This window comes from Antrostomus carolinensis, unplaced genomic scaffold (genome assembly GCF_000700745.2).
Source record: "Antrostomus carolinensis isolate BGI_N321 unplaced genomic scaffold, ASM70074v2 scaffold18577, whole genome shotgun sequence".
In the NCBI taxonomy this organism is placed as follows: Eukaryota; Metazoa; Chordata; class Aves; order Caprimulgiformes; family Caprimulgidae; genus Antrostomus; species Antrostomus carolinensis.
Window position 1 is genome coordinate 1 of NW_010329883.1, and position 17,660 is coordinate 17,660.

Here is a 17,660-nt window from a genome sequence, read left to right on the forward strand (position 1 = left end):
TTTTATTTTATTTTATTTTATTTTTTTCCCCTTTCACTATCAGGAAAGCTGGAAATGTAGGGTGCAGGTGGGAGACCTCTGGCATCTTCCCCATCTACAGCACAATTCCCAAAATAATAGCAGCTGGCAACAGAAACACCAGGACAGGGAGTGTGTGTAGCAATGACCAGCTCTGTGGTTTCCATTGTGTCAGTCGCTGCTTGTGACTTTTGAAAATGGCAATCTTGCCTTGAAGATCTTTTTATTTTCTACTAACTTTGGCATTTTTTGCACTGATGGGATCATCTTATTTCTGAAGAGCAGATTTATTTTTTCTTCCCCACTGATCTGTTACACTGGCTTTTTGCTGCAGCTCTGTAGCTGTTTGGACAGCTTCTGAAGAAATCTGATGTGTGAAAAATAATGTAATGAAAAGATTCTAGAGAATGCATAGATATTCATAGCAAAATGGCAGGTTTTATTTGTTTTAAGCTTTGTCTAGATTGTGAGTAAGAAGAGTCATAGGGTTTTTTGGTCTTAAAGTTTTTTTTTTTTTTTTTGAAATGCCTAATGCAAGTTAAACAACTTATTGGCATTTTCTGTTCAAATTAGTACTATTTTTGTTGGAAGAGGAGACTATCTAGGACTACCAAAGTCTACTTCCAAATTCTGGAGTAGGTGCAGTTTGTGCAGAATAAGGCCATGTAAATTTGTGTGCTTAGTTAAGAATTAACCTGTCTTTTGTCCTTGTTGCTGTCTGTTGAACAGACATTTCTGCTTTAATCTTGCCTTGTTGTGAGATGTACAAACAAGATCTTGTTAATTTTTATTGCTAGTTAAAGTGCAGATGAGATTAATATTAAATGTTAATCAGCCTTTATATGTAGTTGTATTGTGAAAACTATTGTGAAATTGGGATGTTTGGCCGGTGGCTTTCTCCTGCTACACTAAGTTTAGATAGAACTGAATTGCATGCAATTAAGTGTTAGTCATGCTAACATTAAATAATGCATATTAAAATGTTACATGATGCAGACTAATGGTTCCTTGTCTTGAATAACTGCTTTGTAGTGGTGATACAGGAAGCTCATGTTTGAAAACCAGTGGCTTAATAGTCACTCTTGTTATCAAATAGAGGTTTTAATTGGAAAAATGAGATAATAATCACTTGTCATTTTTTGATTTCCATGAGGCATCAATCAAATGGGCTAGAGCATAGGGCAGTAAAGCAATTTAAGTTTTGTTCTGTGTTCTGCATGTAACTGAGACCAAGGTTTTAGAAAAGATCCACTAATTTTGTGTGGTTCTGTAATTTTGTCCTTGTGTTCCTAATATTTGGGGTCTAAATGCACAAAAATGCTAGTATTCTCAGTTCTGGTCAGTGCAAATGAACATTTGGCTGCTAATCAGTGTCTGAGTACTGTGTTCTGCAATTGCTAACATCCTGGATATTAGTCCTATGTAAGAATTTTTCTTTTGTAGAAAGCAAAATTGCAATCCCATTCCTGGGCAGGGAGAAGACTTTTCTTTGTGGAGTTCTCTAGAAGTTTGTTCACGAGCATGTGAAGTAACATCTCTATAGCTCTCCTTTTCCTGTGACCATACTCACTGTTTACCTTTAAAAAATGAGTCTTTCAGACACGCCGTACTCTTCAGACTGAAAGCCTGAGAGGTTGTGTGTGGAACCTGAGTGATTTTACTTGAAAGTCTGGCTAGTATCCCTGACCTCTCAGGTGGGATACTTGTTTCTTGTGGGCACTTACACTGGAAACGTGTTTCTACTTCTGTAGAAGTACCAGAACTGTGAAAGTGTGAGTATTTCCTCCTTACACCAGCAATAATGAGTTTCTGTTAAACGTCTGCAAACAAGTGAAACAGTCCATGAGCCCTGTTACAGTTGTGGCTTATCAGAGTGAAGACATTTGTTTTGGATTAGCTTTTAAAATGGCATAAAATAAAATTGTAGTTTCAAAATGGGTAAGTTCCCTGTGTGGGTTAAAAACTATCCAAGGTGTGAGAAATCAGTAAATACAGTAACCTTACCAGTTTGGGCTCAATTTCCCACGTTTCTCTTCTGCTGTAGCGCAGTTTCTGTTTCTGACGCGAAGATGTTTCTGTTAGAAATGAAGCGGCCTTAGCTAACTAGTCATGTGTCTGGGCCTGTGCTCCTGGAAAGCTCCCTTGGACTTGGTTTGGCACAGTAAATTGCTTCTGGTTCTTGGAGATTATTGCAACAGGCTGTGTTAAAGGTGGTAATTGCACTGATTTGGCATAGTCATGTTATGAGACTTGTGCCAGAACGTGGTTGCACATGGCATTGCAGTGGCCAGGATGATACAGATCTTAATGGAATTCCCTTCTATTAATATTTTTTTTTAAGCTGCTGTTCAAGCTGAGCTCTGTCTTTATATATCTTCGACCCCTATTCAGAGTTTTTTCAAAGTATAGTTAAAAAAAAAGAAATAAAATCATCATGCAGCAAGGTCCCAGCTAGCTTTAAACTTGTTGCCTTGGTCCTGGTAGGAGAGAGTACCGTTCTCGGCTCCGCAGCGTGGCTGTCTGTGTGGGATACGCAAGTGCATCTGAAGGAAAGGACCACATTTCCTTTTTAGGTCAATTACATATTTCCAAATCTTTCAGGGTGACAAGAAATTAACGCTGTAAGCCTTACATGGTAGCTTTTCACAGGGAATGCTGTATAAATGAATATTTTAATTTTTTTTTCTCTGCAGGGATTTTGTACTGATAGAAAACTCACTGTGGTCCTCTGACCAGCCCCTTCTGCTTCCATCTGAGAGAGGAGAACTGAGCCAGTGGGAAAGAGACTTCTGTTGGTACTGCGATGCTGAGTTCTAGCTTGACCACTGTGAAGAGTCTTCCTTTGAAGAAGAGACTCTGTTTACTGCTGAAACTCGTGTGCTTTGTCAGCTCAGTGTTAATATTCTGTGAATTTTTAATTTATTATGTGGTAATTTTTCAATGTCGATGGCCAGAAGTGAAAGGTGGAGCTCACAAGGGTGAAAAAGAGACTTCAACTTCAGTCCTAAAGGCCATAATTTTAGCTGATACTCACCTACTTGGTGAAATCAAAGGACATTGGCTGGATAAACTAAGAAGGTAATAATTATTTTTTTGAATAGTCTCTGTCCTGGTTTTAGTTCTTAGTAGTAGCTGATGGAACAGATGTTTAAAACCAATGTTGTGGTACTTGTCAGAAGCGTGCGTGCTGCCTCTCACTTGCCTATCTGGATCAGCACTGGATAATAAACCAGTGTTGAAAGGTTAGTGAATGGGACTCAGTGAGGCAGGGCAGTCTCCAGTGTTGGGGTGGTATGTGGGTGCAGTTGCCTGAGCGTTTTCGCTGGGTCAGACAGTCTTTTCCAGTGTGTAACTATTTTATAGAATGCCTTAAAAATGAGCCGTTTGTCTCTGTAGTAGAAGAACTGATGGCAAAATCACATTTAAAGGCAAAGATAACCAATCCTATGCCTAGAAAGCCATGCTCTTCCTGTTAAAAAAAAAAGTAGAATGCTGAAAGAGAGTACTAATTCTACCGTGATACAAACATTATAGACTTCTGCTGCAGAAACAACAGCATAAAAACATGTGCAAGAATTCACTGTTCCAATTAATTGCTGTGTAATGGAATGGTAATGAATAAAAACAAACAGACTGGTGTTACTTCTTGCATGAGTTGGTCGTGATTGTATTGTGGTGGAATTATCAGCCAGGTAAGATGCACCTACTGTCCTTAAACCTGATTTATAAGTATATAATTGGAATTTCATGTTACACTTTCAGTGTGTAGGAGCCATCTTCCCGTTCCTGCCAGGCTGTGTTTGCGTATTCAGAGCTGAGGATTCAGAAATTAGGCAGTGATGACTGGGTATGTATTTTCCTTTCAGGGAATGGCAAATGGAGAGATCTTTCCAAACTGCCTTATGGTTACTGCAGCCAGATATTGTTTTTATTCTGGGAGATGTCTTTGATGAAGGAAAATGGAGCTCACCTCAGGTATGACTTCAACAGCTCTCTTATTTCAAAAAATGAGGATTTCTTGAAGGAAATGGATGGCAGAAGAAAGCAGACTAGGTATGCAAGGCTTTATTTAGTATTACTATAGTTGTCCTACTGGTAGAATTTCTAGTGTTATGAGTTGAAATGTTGTGATTCTCCTTATATTTTGGTAGTATCTTGGCACTTTTCCTCTTCCTATAAAACTTACGAAATGTAAACATCTCAGGAGTGTGTGCTTCTGTATTAGGTGCTAGTGGTCCCCCTTGATACTGTTGAACAGCATTAATTTCTCCATTTGTTTTTTTCATGTAGGCGTGGGCAGAGGATGTCAGGAGATTTCGGAAAATGTTTAGGTATCCGCTTTCTACTGAGCTCGTGGTTATCGCTGGGAATCATGACATTGGATTTCATTATGAGTAAGTCTTGTCAGTGAAAGGAGTGCGCAGGTGCCGAGAATGAAACATCCTCATGCATACAGTAACTGCTTTGGTGTCTGAGTGACCTCTTGTGGGTTTATGCAGAAAGTTTTGATCATAACCAAATTAGAGGGATTGTAATTTAGAGCAAGATCTTACAAGGTATCCATCTGTGCCCAGTGCACCCTAGGAATACATTTTGGAACAGTTTTCAGGCTACTTTTGTGCTTCTATGTGAAGTTGTTCAGAGCTGGTCTTTCTGCACTGGCAGAGAAGTCCTGAAGCTGCTTTTCCTCGTGTTGGGCCTCTTGTCTGAGCACGTTCCCTTTCCCATCATCTCCGCATAGAAGAGTGTAAGTGCCCTCACTCTACTGTGCTTCTGGAGGATGGCTGTGCTTGCACTGCTGTGGCTGGGACAGAGTACACTGTGGGTGTCAGGGCATCCTCCTGAGTTAGCTGGGTGAATATGTGATCTAGGTGACGGAGCAGCAAGCTGCACGAATGGTCTAGAAACTGTGAAGCAACTCTGTCCAATGATTTACAATGCCAGTTTCTTACCTCAGTTGTATTTCTGCTCTGTGACACAGAATGACTACTTACAAGATAAACCGATTTGAAAAGGTTTTCAACTTTACTTCAGGAAAGCTGATAACTCGAAAAGGAATAAAGTGAGTATGTTTAATTCTTTTTTCAATGTTTAGAGTAGTGGTTACTGAGCTAGCAGGCCTGAGTGGTGAAAACTGAGAACTGTAAGTGGAATTTCTAATGAATTAGTACGGGGATGCTTCACTTAGAGCCTTTTTTTTTTTTTTTCTAAACTTTGTACCTAGCCTGTGATATGTTAAACATCAAACACTTTGCACAAACCTGTAGTTTGATATGGAGTGGAAGCTGTACTTTGAGCTAGTACAATTTCCTTTTAAATGGAAAAGTACTGTGGAGTCAGAATCCAATTCTCTGGTTTGCCTTTTTACTTCCCTGCAGCTGGTAATGACCCATGGCTGCAAACATAACAGAGAATAGGATTCAGTAAAGAAACACAAACAAACCCCCCTCTGTGCTTACAAGTTAAGAGTTTCATTAATTTTAATAACTTCTTTAGTCTGCAGAACTTAACTCTTGTTTGAGGAGTTTGGGAACAAAGCAGTTGCTTGTCCACAATTTTTCCACAGGGTGGGGTAATAATGCACAAGCTGGTTTGGGTTTACAGCAGACCTTGTTGCAGAGCTTGTTCTCACACTTGTGTGTCTGTGGCTGCAGTTGTCTGCTGTCTGCCCTTTTGTTACTTTAAGGTACCATGCAGGAACCTGATGAGGGAAAGCAATAGTGAGTTTGTGGAAAGGCATTTGTCTTCAAACCTCAGATATACAAAGGGAAGACCCACTGCCACTCTGCATTTGGCATGGATGTCATCAGGTTATAATCACTCAGGCAAATGTAAAATTCAAACCCTACAGGTTTACACTGGTTCCCTTAATTAAGCAAACATTAAAAATATTCTGAACAGGCCTAGAAATGGTGTGTCTTTTTGAGGAAGATTATCAGCTTCATGAATGCTCAGTATAATGCTATTGTTTATCATGCAGAGGTGGGATCCTCTAGATATGTATTTCATCTGTTTTAAAAAATAGTTATTAAGGACTATCTCCATGTCCCCTTTGGTAAAACAGCATAGCAGGATTCTTACATGCAGTTGCAGATTGTATGCTTAGTATCATATTAATTAACTAAAATGAGCTGCATTATTAATGAAGTGTTCCCAGATAAACTATTTTATAACAAATCTATGGTATACAAGCAGCTTAATTTGATAAAAGAGTTTGTTTTGACCAGTATCTCTCAAGTGGAGGCATTCAGCTTATGCATGTCTGTAAAACATACTGAATCGAACTGGGGATGTACCTCTTGAGTCCTGAATGACTAAATAGGTATGAACCTTGTGGCAGAAGTTCAGAGCTGATTTGAAAGCTACAGGGAAATGTTTCTCTATTACAAATAAAATCCTGTTTTCTGTGTGAGACCACAAAGTATGAAACTAAGTTTGTTCAGGGTTGCCAGCCAAATGCCAGCCAGTGCTGCTTCGCTTTTCAGTTGTTCTGAAGAAATCAATCAAATATCTAAAATTATGTCTCTGAGGTCTAAAATGTGTGTGGGGAGAGAAGCAAGTTCTCCTGTCTCTTAGAATTCAGCTTAATGGGCTTCTAACATTCCAGTAGTCGCACTTAAGTATCTGCTATAATACAAAAAGAAATCTTGACGTGTGAACATGAATCACAGCGTAGAGTTTATTGTGCAGCCTAAGTAACAGCTGCTTAGAAGGCAGCCTACCAGGTAGAGAAGTGGCTACAGTGCGGATACTCAGAAGAGGATTCATGGCACGTGATGTCAGAAGCTGTTACGTTCTGCTGTTTTGTTGAGCGGTGCCCAACTCTGGAACACTTGCATTTTATAAAATAGTTTATCCCACAGGTGCATGAATAGCAAATGCCTCCCTGTCCTCCCCACTTCCCTCTTCTTTGCCCATTCCCTTGTATTTTCCAGCTTTGTCATAGTGAACAGCGTGGCCATGGAGGGCGATGGCTGTGCTGTCTGCCGTACCTCAGAGGCAAAGCTTGTGGCGCTTTCCCACAAACTGAACTGTTCCCAGCAGGTGAGGCTTTATCGAAGGTCTGCTGAGAGCCAGCAGCTCGGCTGCTGCAATGGGAATACTCATACTGCAGCAACAGTCAGGAAGTAACTCAGACTCTCCTGAAAAAAATCTGCTTCCAATTCAGATTGCAACTTGTTAGTAAATCTTTCTTCTCATTTGCCTCTTACCATTTTTGCTTCACTATTAACTGCGTTGCTCTGCGTTAATGCCGTCTACTTCCTTGTCAGTGCTGCCAGCACACAGTGTCATTTCCTCTGTTCTAAGGAATGGCACAAGTTCTGTAACCTTCCCTTTGACTTCAGAGACATCATAATCCCTGTATTTTTATTTATGCATATTTGTTCTGTTTTATATCCTTCAAGCCTATTCCTTCAGTTTTCTGATTCTAATTGAATCCTGTCTTGATAGCCTAGTAATGTTTTAATTGTAGTATTTTATATCAAATCCAATTGCTTCTTGTATTTCATTCCTCTTCCCTTTTTCATAGGCTGACTGGATGCACAGTAGGCAGCATGACTGACTGGGCTGGCAGTCAATCAGGAAACCAGCTCCCAGTGGAAAGACTGCTAGACTCTAACTGCTCTCTCTCGGGCTGCCCTAAATCTCTTTTGCCTTGTTTGTGCAGTGAGATTCTGCTGTTGTTTTCTGCATTCGGAAAGATTGCAACTGTATTTACAGTGTATATGGAAAAGGGAATTAAAGCACCACCCCTTCCATCCATGGCAGAGGCTCTTAAAAGTTTATACAGTGGACTGTATTTAAACACTGTACTCTGAGCTGATACTGCTTTTCACCAAAAAACCCCTAAACCCCCCCCCCCCCCCCCCAAAAAAAAAACCCCTCTCAAAACCTAGCTGCTTAACCCCCTTCCCCAGCCTCATGTGTACCATACAAAACGTGTGGATTGATTTTATTCACAGAAACCGAATCATTCCAACAAAGGGTGCAGTGATGTGGAAAAGCTTCCAGCTTCAGAACCCATCCTTTTACAGGTGTGTTAGAGGTAGGGTGAGGCAACATGTTGACATGTTTTTAGTGTATTTATGACTGTTCCAGAAAGGCTGGGTTGGTATCAACAGATACTTGCTTTGCTGTCTCCCAGCATTACCCTCTGTACCGGAAAAGTGATGCTGAGTGCAGTGGAGAAGATTCTGCTCCTCCAGAGGAGAAGAACATCCCATTTAAAGAAAAGTATGACGTACTGTCCCAAGAAGCATCACAAAAGGTTTGCTATATTAGGAACTTTAGTATCAGCAGGTGGGCAGGAGGGGGACACAAATATGTGTGTGTGTGTGCGTGTGCATATATATAGATTAAAAAATGTTGTAAAGGATGTTAGCTGAGACAAACAGGCCACAGCTGTTCCCGCTTTAATGAGGCCTTTGAGAGGCTGCTTGTCTGAGCTGCTCCCCCGAGGATCACTGCAATCATGGCCTCGATTCTGCTGGGCTTCCCAGGTACAGGCCATAAGTCCTGGTGCTCTTCAGTCTACTGCAGTCTTGTCACCTCCCATTTAGCACTTGGTACAGTGTAGATTACTGAAAAACCCAGTAGAAAGCCAACTGTTTCCACCACTTTGAAAGCACTGCTTCTGCCGAATTAGTAACTACAAGAAAATATTCCCAGAAAATCTAATGGTCAGTATTTGTTTCCTTCTGCATAAATGTCTCCACTCAAGATTGGCAGTACAAGATTCTCCCTTAGAGAAGAAAACAGCACTGGTCTACTAAACCCAAGGTTTTTCTATTTGTGATGTCAACAGAATGCTATTGCCTTTGTTCGTCTCATATGCACGGCCAAAATAAGTTCCAGTTTTTGAGATGAGGGTCAAATGGGTATGCTTACTATTACAATAGCAACACATCTTCCTGGAAAACAGAACTTTACACAAAACACTCTGTGAGAGTACTAGAATTCTCGTAACTTCATTCTGTCAGAAGAAAAAAAAGGTCTTAAGCTCAATTTCTTCTTAGTTATGACGTAATTTTTGTGCTTTACCCTGTTGTATTCTAGCTGATATGGTGGTTTCATCCCCGTTTGATTCTCAGTGGACATACACATAGTGCTTGTGAAGTGCTGCATGCGGGGAAAATTCCAGAAATCAGTGTCCCATCATTCAGTTGGAGGAATAGAAACAATCCTAGTTTCATCATGGTGAGTTTAAATTTTTTTTATTTTTGTCAGATAACTTTCATAAATAAATCAACATGGCAGTCAGCTATATTTTAAAACTGATTCTACCTGTAAAAACAAAAATAAAAAAATTGCCTACCCACCCAACCCACTCAGTACACTGCATCCACTTTATAAAGTACATCTGTGGGAGCCACATGTTCTGTGTGGTACAAAGCAGTGCTGTTAAAGGTCTAATTAGTATCTGGGTACAAGCATCTAACATTTTCTTATAAAGAGGGTGTGTTGTAAACTACTGACTTGTAAAAATAATCAGTATTGTGCACTGAACAGTAGAAAGACTAGTTTGGCTTGGTTGATTTACCAGCTATGAAAACAAGACCGTATCCACCTCAAACTCTTTGCATGGTGATCACGGTTTTCAAACTTGTGCATTAACCGCGTCACACAGTGAAAATGTTTGTCACGTGCCAAGAGGCTGCCCCCGCATTTCCAACTCACGTTTCACACAGTGCGTTGGTTATGCTCTTGCAGGCAGTTCCAGTGCTCAGTACATCCGTAGAGGTAAATCAGTTAGTTCCCCAGTTCAAAAATAAAACAGAACTCCTAGAAACCTGGAGTAAGAAGCAAAACCTACAGTCTGTTTACATAGTCTGTGACTTGGAAGGGGACAAATCTTTCATGGGTTTTTACTGCTGTTGAGTTTAAGCTGCTTAATACACAGATAACCCCGAACTTGAAAATTCATTTTATGCAACTGTTAATAGTTCTTGTTGAAAGTAGTTCTGTTTATTCCATATTCCTGAGAGTAGCTGCCTTCAAACTACACACGCTCTGTGCACATGCCAGGCAGTGCATCTTCACTGCAAGAACAAGAGGTTGGCTAATTAAAGTTGCATCATCTTCACTACTGTTTTAACTTGGCCTCAGTCCGTTGTAAACTTTAATCTGAACTGCAAAGTCAAGCCAAAACGCAATCAAGTTCTTTGTTGTTCGGAATCTGGATTAGCCAATGTGTTTTTTGCAGCAGGTACTGGGTAGGAGGAGGGCTTGTGGGGAGGAAGGGGCACATTCACAAAACCTAACTTTAGCCTGGGAAGGCTCCTTCCCGGTGGATTTACAGGAGCTAAAGTTAGGCTTCTCTTGAAGGCAGATCAGATGAGGAGCCCAGCTCTCTATTTACGCTAGATGGAATATAGGGAAGATTGGCCTCTGGGCTCACGTTGGCCCGGTGAATATTCCAGTTAGTGCCCCGCACCGCAAGGTACGGACTCTTCAGCCCCCTGGGGAAGGCACTGGTACTAGGAAAGTGGCCCCAACCCTTGCCACCCAACACAGAATTTAGAAATTGCAGAACTGACAGGCATGGTGTTTACTCCTGATTCAGAACCCACTGTAAAGTGACAGTCTTCGTTTCTTTTCCAGGGCAGCATAACACCAGCTGACTTCTCCCTCCAAAAATGCCTCCTTCCGTATGAGAGCAGAGTCTTTACTATATACTGTGCAGCAGGTGCTCTGCTTGTAATCCTGATACTAGCTCATTTTCAGCTTCTCACTCCACCATTTTATTTTGCTCAGCATTTAATCAGTAAGCATAAAGCAGTATGAAGAGCCAGACATCTGCATTCAGTCACTGAAATACCAAAGCTGAGAACAGTCAAACATCAGACTATATTCATGCCAGCAAATGACCTAATTTGATTGCTAGTCTGAAGGCAGGTTGCATTTACACATACCATAGAAGTCCTATACAGCTGATATGACTACTACAGGATAAATAATTAACTGAAATGAACGTTTCATGCTGTACAAAAATACTGTATTCTACAATCAAATGAGTCCTTTTCCTGCTATAATTTTTGTATCAAATATGTATATTAAAAGTGTAACTGTACATTATGTAAATCCTATAGCCTCATCACTTATCTGCACTAGTGTCTTACCCTGGTGGAGGCTCACCTGCAAACTGGAAACGTTTCTCTGTTTTATTGCTGCGTGGCCCTTCGAATGTCATACTTCTGTTTGGTAGGGTCAGGCAGAAACTAGGCATGTCAGCACTGAGAGATGTGGATTTCCGTAACTTTTTAGGCTGTCCTAGGTAAGGGACTCTGGTTTGGGACATGAAATCTTCCAGTTCCTGATGCACTAAATTGTTAGCTGGCTACAATTTGCAGCTATTGTTTACCAGAGAAGAATGGGAAGAAGCTCGTGGATCCAGTTAGCTGATACACACTTGAAACCTGCTTAAAGAAAAATTAGGGTGACACCTCAAGCTGCTATTTTTAAAAAGATGTGCTATGGTCAGCTGAAAAAAAAAAAAGAAAAGAGGGCCCTATTGCATCCCAGAGATCTGTGTGGTGAGGGGCCCTCCCGTTGCCAACCTTCTGCAAGAAGGAAGGTCAAATACAGCTGCAGTAACATTACCCTATGCCTCGGCCCTCAGGCTGTGCACAGGCAGGGCCAGGAATGGGCGTTATTTTAGATTCCTGCGGGGCTGCCAAATTCTGTGAACTTACTGTAGAGTCACATTTTGAACAGCAGTAGCTCTTCCACGGGGAGGCCGGGGCTGCCAGCCACAGGCCCCTGCCTGGGTGGCAGCACAGAGAATGTAAAATCTGAGCTCAGCGTCTTCGTGTGCTGTGCATGAGGGAAGAGGTGACAAACCTACTGCTCTCCCCACCCGCCCCACAAAAACCAGAGGGGCTATTTCACACCAGGACCAGTTTGCCTGCTGACATTTCTGCAGAGGCTGGGAGCTTGAACCTGAGCTCCCGGGCTGGGGGTTGTTTGATAGAAAAGACCATCTTTTGTTACTGTTAGCTTATTCCACCCAGCCTTTCGCTTTCTGGGACATATCTGGTGACTAAACTGAACATAGAGATATCAAAGTAGACATGTTTCTGGGAAGAGGAAATGGTCATATCCATGCCATAGGCCATAGTATCTAAAATTGGACTGTTGTTATCATCAAATAGAAACAAGTTCTCAATTTGTCTGTAGTCTGAATTTAAAAAGATGACTGATTGGGGTTGATAACTAATAACGAAGCTTACAGTAAAAAGTTAATCAAACCTGCTGATTTATATGCCAACGTGGGGAATGTGTTAGGTCTTAATCTCTCCCTAAATTTAAGTGGGGAGGAATAGTCCAAAGTGTGGTAAACCACCCTGTAAAGTAATATAGTCTAACACTTCTCTAGGTTTCTGTTATTGCAACTGTAATTTTAGACATTTGTACAGGTTATCTTGGACACAGGAAAAGTATATAGTCACAGACATAAAACACCTATGTATAAAATATAAAGCAGTGTTATAGTTACTAAAAAGGACATGCCTTATTGCTACAGCAATTCTTGCTTTTTATATATTGTACTGTACCACAACTTGTTTTGAGAATGTCATTTGCATAAATTATTCAAGTTTGAGAAATATTCACACATTTTGATTCTACAATATTTAAAATAAAACAATTTTCTAATGTGTCTCTTTATTAAAAGAGAAATAAAAATGTCATCTTGTAATTCTCTTAGGCCAGACACAAGGGTTTATACACCTTTTTTTTCTTTTTTTTCTTCTTTCTCGCTATTTACTTGCACAATGAAAGCCGCTGTTGGTACAAAGATTGAAGAGCTCTATATAATGGTGCTTTACACATTCACAATCGGTCTGTGCAATTGTGAAGTTTGATGAATGACCAAAGAATTACCAAACATATTTTCTAAATATAAAGGAAAAAAATAAAAATCCTTGGTTCCCATTAAAACAACACCAGGTTGCAATTTGGACACTTGAATAAATTCCAATGTTTTAAAGCTGAGACTTCAAAAGAGAAAGGCATGTTTGCTGCAACATCCGGTGACTGTAATACCTTACTTGGAAAGGTAAGTGGTTAATTTGCATAATTTATAATTTTTATACTAAAGAGCATTTTTATATAAACCAGAAAAAAACCCCTAAACTCTACAGATAAAGTTCTTACCTCCAGTCACTGCTGCAGGTAAGGTTGACATCAAGCTGTACAGCGCAATCAAAAACATACTTACATCTTAGCTCATTTTACAGGTACAGCCATAATCAAGGCACAAAGATCTTCTACAAGTATTTTTCTTCAATAAAGTTGTACAAAATAATATTACATTTTACAGTCTGTACAATATAATAAACCAGCAGTAAAACAAAAAAATATATATAGGGAGAGGACTCGTTGTCCAAGAATGATCTGAACTAAAAGGATCATTTGTGGACAGCACAAACAACGTAAGTGAGGGTGGTAAATTTTCTGCCTAGGAGCAACAGGCTGAAAAGTAGCTGTAATTCAAATGCCTGAGGTGTGCAGAGACACTGAGCTCCAAAACCCCAGAAAAATTGCTTTGTCTTCACTGTTCCTCTCATTATCTACTCTACTTCCTGTGCCAATAACGGCTTAAAAGAGGAGGTCACTTTATCAGTTGACCTGCAACTCAGAAATGCTAAAAACTGTGACAGAGTAATAAATATTGTGGTGCTGCTACATTGTGTGTCTACTTCCTCAACAGTATTTAATAACCTGATACAAAGTGCATTAATCTTTTTTTCACCCATCAAGTACTCTTCAATGTCATGTTAAAAAGGAAACCCACACAGAGGGATAGGTATGACTTTAGTGTCATCCAGCTGACATACCAGTTTGAACTGATGTTAACCTGCTGGAAAAAATTTAGCAGGTCGCCTTCAGTTTAAAAAAACAAAACCTAAGGGAACAGAGGTAGCCAAAGGGCTTAGTGGAATGATGAAGAAGTGGCATGTCAAAATAAAGCACAAAAATAGTCCCAAAAAGCATGAAGGAAAACCAACCCAAACTTGCTTCAAATCAGCTTTAAGGTTAAATAATTAAAGTAAACAAAGTGAAGAGACTGACTTTTCTATAGTATATTCTTCCACCCTGTGTGGGGTAGTATCAAGAGAAAGAGTAAGGAGCAAAGAATTTTAAAACCACAGGTTCCACGGTGATTCCCCTCACAAGAGTTCGTACTGGCGGAGATGCATCCTTTGAATGATGTCTCGACAGTCGTTGAACACTCTGCGGATATTTTCTGTGTCCACTGCACAGGTAAAGTGTGGGTAACAATAATGCCTGCCGTCGCCACTCGCCGTACTTATCCTCTGTGGAAACAGTGAGGAAAAAAAAAGGGTCAGGCGCTGTGTCACGAGAATTTTCACATCTCAGGGACCTATGGACACACGGAGTACCAAGAAACCTGGCAAATTTTGTATAGAAATGATTAAAAATAAAACAACGGAAGGTCTGTGATCTGGTCCAACATGAGTAACATGATCAAGTTAATGTGAAACAAAGATCAAGTTACGGCTAATGTTACGGGGTCAGTATGTGGCTACTTTGTAAGAGCCACTGATGCACAAGCTATTATCATCTGCACATCACTGCGCAGCTAAGCTGTGCTGCTGACAGCACTGCGGTCAGTGACACCCAGCTGTCCCAGGATCCCCCCCTTCCCCTCTTTTTGGTGCCATCACGTGGCAAATTTTTGAACTCTTGCTTTAAATCAGCAACACAAAACTGAAAACCTCCCAGCTCTGAAGGTAGCAGCAGCAGAGAACAGCACCCTACTGCTTCTGCTGCTTGAAGCTGAAGGCCCCTGAAGTTACCTTTACTTTTAGTGCACCTGTTAAGCCAACTGAGGACTTGGTATCATTACTGAGACCAGAACATGGTGGGATTACCACCAGAGTGGATGGGTTCCCACAGAATAATAAAACATGCACAAATCCAGTAAATATCAGACCACACAGAATTAAATTTTTGCAAAGCTACTGCACAACTTTTTAGGTTGCTAACTTAAGTGAAGCTCCAGCATCACTTCAGCTGTGGTTATCTTGTTAAAATCCCCTAGGATCTTAAAAAAATACATAAAAAAAATTCTTAATTTTGTTGTGTATTACTACAGGACTGATAAATATAAATCCTTTCTAGATTATTATCTTGAAGAATAAATATGGAATGTCATGAAAGCAGGAGGTCAGTTCTTGGGTAATAATTTTGATAAATCTTTTCTGAATTTTATTACAAATTATATTGGCTGAATAATAAAAGACAATGTTTTCTCTCTCTCTGGCTACACTATATAATTCAATATAGTGGTTTATTTTACATGTAGGATCGAATTTTATTACAAATTATATTGGCTCTCTCTCTGGCTACACTATATATTTTCAATATAGTGGTTTATTTTACATGTAGGATTGAACTTTTAAATACCTGCAGGTACAGATACGCAAAACTATAGCCATTTAGAAGCCGTACTTTAAATAATTAGATCAACAAGAAATTGCAGATTTTTGCAGGTAGCTTAGGTAACATTAGATATTCAACACTAATTAAAAAGGAGGCATTTCATACTTACCTTCTTACTAAGCTACACTGAATACCTAGTTCAAGGCTTACACTCACGAAAAATACTGATTTAATAATGTATCCAATTGATGGGTAAGTTGTTCAAACCATACCTGAAGCATGTACACTAAACAATAATTAAATGAGGAAAAAAAAAAAAAAAGCTTTACAAATTACTGCAATGGTGGCAAGATGCTGAAACTCAATTAACATGTAGATTTTATTTGTCTACCTGAAAAATCTCCCAAAAGGGTCTGGGGAGATCTTTGTTGTCTTGCGAAGTCTGGGGGAAATCGGACCCTTAGGAACCCGAGGGCTGAAAGGACAGTGGTGTGCACGGACATTCAAGATGATACCAACTTGAAAACAGTAAGAAAATGCAATGGTGTTTCTATTTTTGATACAATAGCTGCTTGACTTTCTTTCCCCCTGCAGATCCGTTCTATATCAGTGCTATAATGCTGCCACTCAGCTGCAGCAAGGAAAGACCACTTACTAAACTTTTTTAAATTGGACTCAAGCCTCGGAGGCGTCCAGCCCTGGCCTGTCGCAGGGGTCTGTCTCTGGCTGTTTTCCTCTGCGCCAGCTGAGACCTATGTCTGCACGTGCAGCCCCCAGCTGCTATTGCCACACTTGCCCTCAGCCCTTCCAGCAGCACGGCCTCAGTGCGCTGTTAACAAGCGCGCTGGCATCTCCACACGGTCTGCACACAGCAGTTCTGTGCCGTAAGGGTGTGACAGGGGGATGAGGCTCCCGCTCTGATGGGCTCTTTCTAGGACCAAACGTTACACGCTGTCAGTGAGGGACAACGTACAAATGCTTTCAGTGCCACCCAGATGTGGGCAGGAGGGAGTACACCACCCTACTGACCACACTTCAATCTTTTTCTTGTGTTTCGCTAAAATAAGAAGTGTTCTTTCACTAAGTGTTCACTTGCGTTTATCATGCACTGATTCCACTAATGTCTACGACAGTTAGCTGCCCACAATGTTCTGGTGACACCTAGTTACATGTAAAGCATGTCAAAGGACGTGTTTTCAAAATGTCAGGTTTTTTTTTTTTGGTTCCCTGACAGCTCTGTCATTCTCTCATTTTACGATAAATGCAGTATTTTCACCCCTGCTCAAAACTCATTGAGAATAGTAGTGTAGCACCAGTAGCACCAGTTCAGAGAGGAAAACCAATATCCCCTGGGAAGCAACAAAAGAACTCTTCGGTTTCCCAGATCCACTTCCCTATGACACCAGCGGGAGTATTTAATACCAGTGTCCCTATGCTGCGGGGATCAGCACGACAGTTTTAAGCAAGGAGCCAAACACACAATTCGAGGGGGCCCAGTTGGTGTGTGAACAGCAGCTCCTTCACCTCCCAGATTCAGAGGGGCCATGCCACTGTTTGAACAGGGGTTACCTATACACCGGGGATGTGTTAAAACAAAACAGCAGCAGCTGCAAGAGCCCTCTGGACAAAACAGCAAAATGGGGCTGGGGAACAGCCTAAACAAGGAGTGCATGAGCACAGGGACTCTCTGAAGAGCCTGGGAAGGGAAAGAATGTGCCTGAGCTGAAGGAGGGATAGTTTCTGACAAGACAGGTTCTGCCAGCCCCCACCAAAAACCAGCGATGCTGAGCCTCCAGGCCTGCTGCCAAAGCCCTCACAGGCCACAGGCCCTGGCACCAATTCTGAAATCAGGAGCCAATGTATTCTTCCCCCCTAATATTCATACACTACCGTGTAGCAATAGCTGTTGGAAACATGTTCAGATTTAACCTCCTTCTAAAATTCTTCGAATCACATGCTTTGAATTTGCCAGTACCAGTGCCTACAGCCAGGCTGAGTTTTAAGGCGTGTAGCACCACGATGGTGAGTTTCACCCATGTCCACACCTCATCCAGACCTGCTACCATGATAAAGATCACACTAAAGCTTGTAAATGAATAAAACCAGATTTCTCTGAATTGTGTCTGAAAACACAAGAGAGCGGAACAAGGAAAAAGTCGTAAGTGAAGAGACTTGGAAAGAAATGCATAAAGCAGAGCCAAGAGGCCAGAGGTAGAAAATACACATCTTTTCTT

The 17,660-nt window shown here is 40.8% G+C and overlaps 2 protein-coding genes across 4 annotated transcripts in view; one reads left to right on the forward strand and one right to left on the reverse strand.

Moving 5' to 3' along the window:
• The first annotated feature begins 2,709 nt into the window (after window positions 1–2,709).
• On the forward strand, window positions 2,710–11,100 carry MPPE1 (metallophosphoesterase 1). Of its 2 annotated transcripts, XM_010172753.1 has the most exons (9): window positions 2,710–3,096; window positions 3,885–3,993; window positions 4,309–4,412; window positions 5,000–5,080; window positions 6,954–7,062; window positions 7,983–8,054; window positions 8,165–8,287; window positions 9,076–9,216; window positions 10,621–11,100. In XM_010172753.1, exons 1-9 carry the CDS (start codon window positions 2,822–2,824, stop codon window positions 10,801–10,803), a joined length of 1,197 nt encoding a protein of 398 aa, XP_010171055.1. In that variant the 5' UTR covers window positions 2,710–2,821; the 3' UTR covers window positions 10,804–11,100. The 2 variants fall into 2 exon arrangements, with proteins under 2 accessions (XP_010171055.1, XP_010171056.1); XM_010172754.2 differs by lacking the exons at window positions 5,000–5,080; window positions 10,621–11,100 and having other exon boundaries at window positions 9,076–10,364.
• A 1,291-nt stretch (window positions 11,101–12,391) lies between these two features.
• The window catches only part of GNAL (G protein subunit alpha L), a 61,167-nt gene continuing 55,898 nt past the window's right edge, over window positions 12,392–17,660 (reverse strand). For both annotated transcript variants that reach the window (XM_010172756.2, XM_010172757.1), the window contains one exon: window positions 12,392–14,336. In XM_010172756.2, the coding sequence (XP_010171058.1) occupies window positions 14,190–14,336 (147 nt within the window). In that variant the 3' untranslated portion in view covers window positions 12,392–14,189. The remainder of the gene's footprint in view (window positions 14,337–17,660) is intronic.

Bases quoted from the DNA above. Each gene is read 5' to 3' on its own strand.
- MPPE1 (XM_010172753.1), top strand. From the start codon at position 2,822: ATGCTGAGTTCTAGCTTGACCACTGTGAAGAGTCTTCCTTTGAAGAAG. The intron at 3,994-4,308 runs GTATGACTTCAA...TTTTTCATGTAG, and splicing joins GAAAATGGAGCTCACCTCAG to GCGTGGGCAGAGGATGTCAG. The intron at 4,413-4,999 runs GTAAGTCTTGTC...TCTGTGACACAG, and splicing joins GACATTGGATTTCATTATGA to AATGACTACTTACAAGATAA.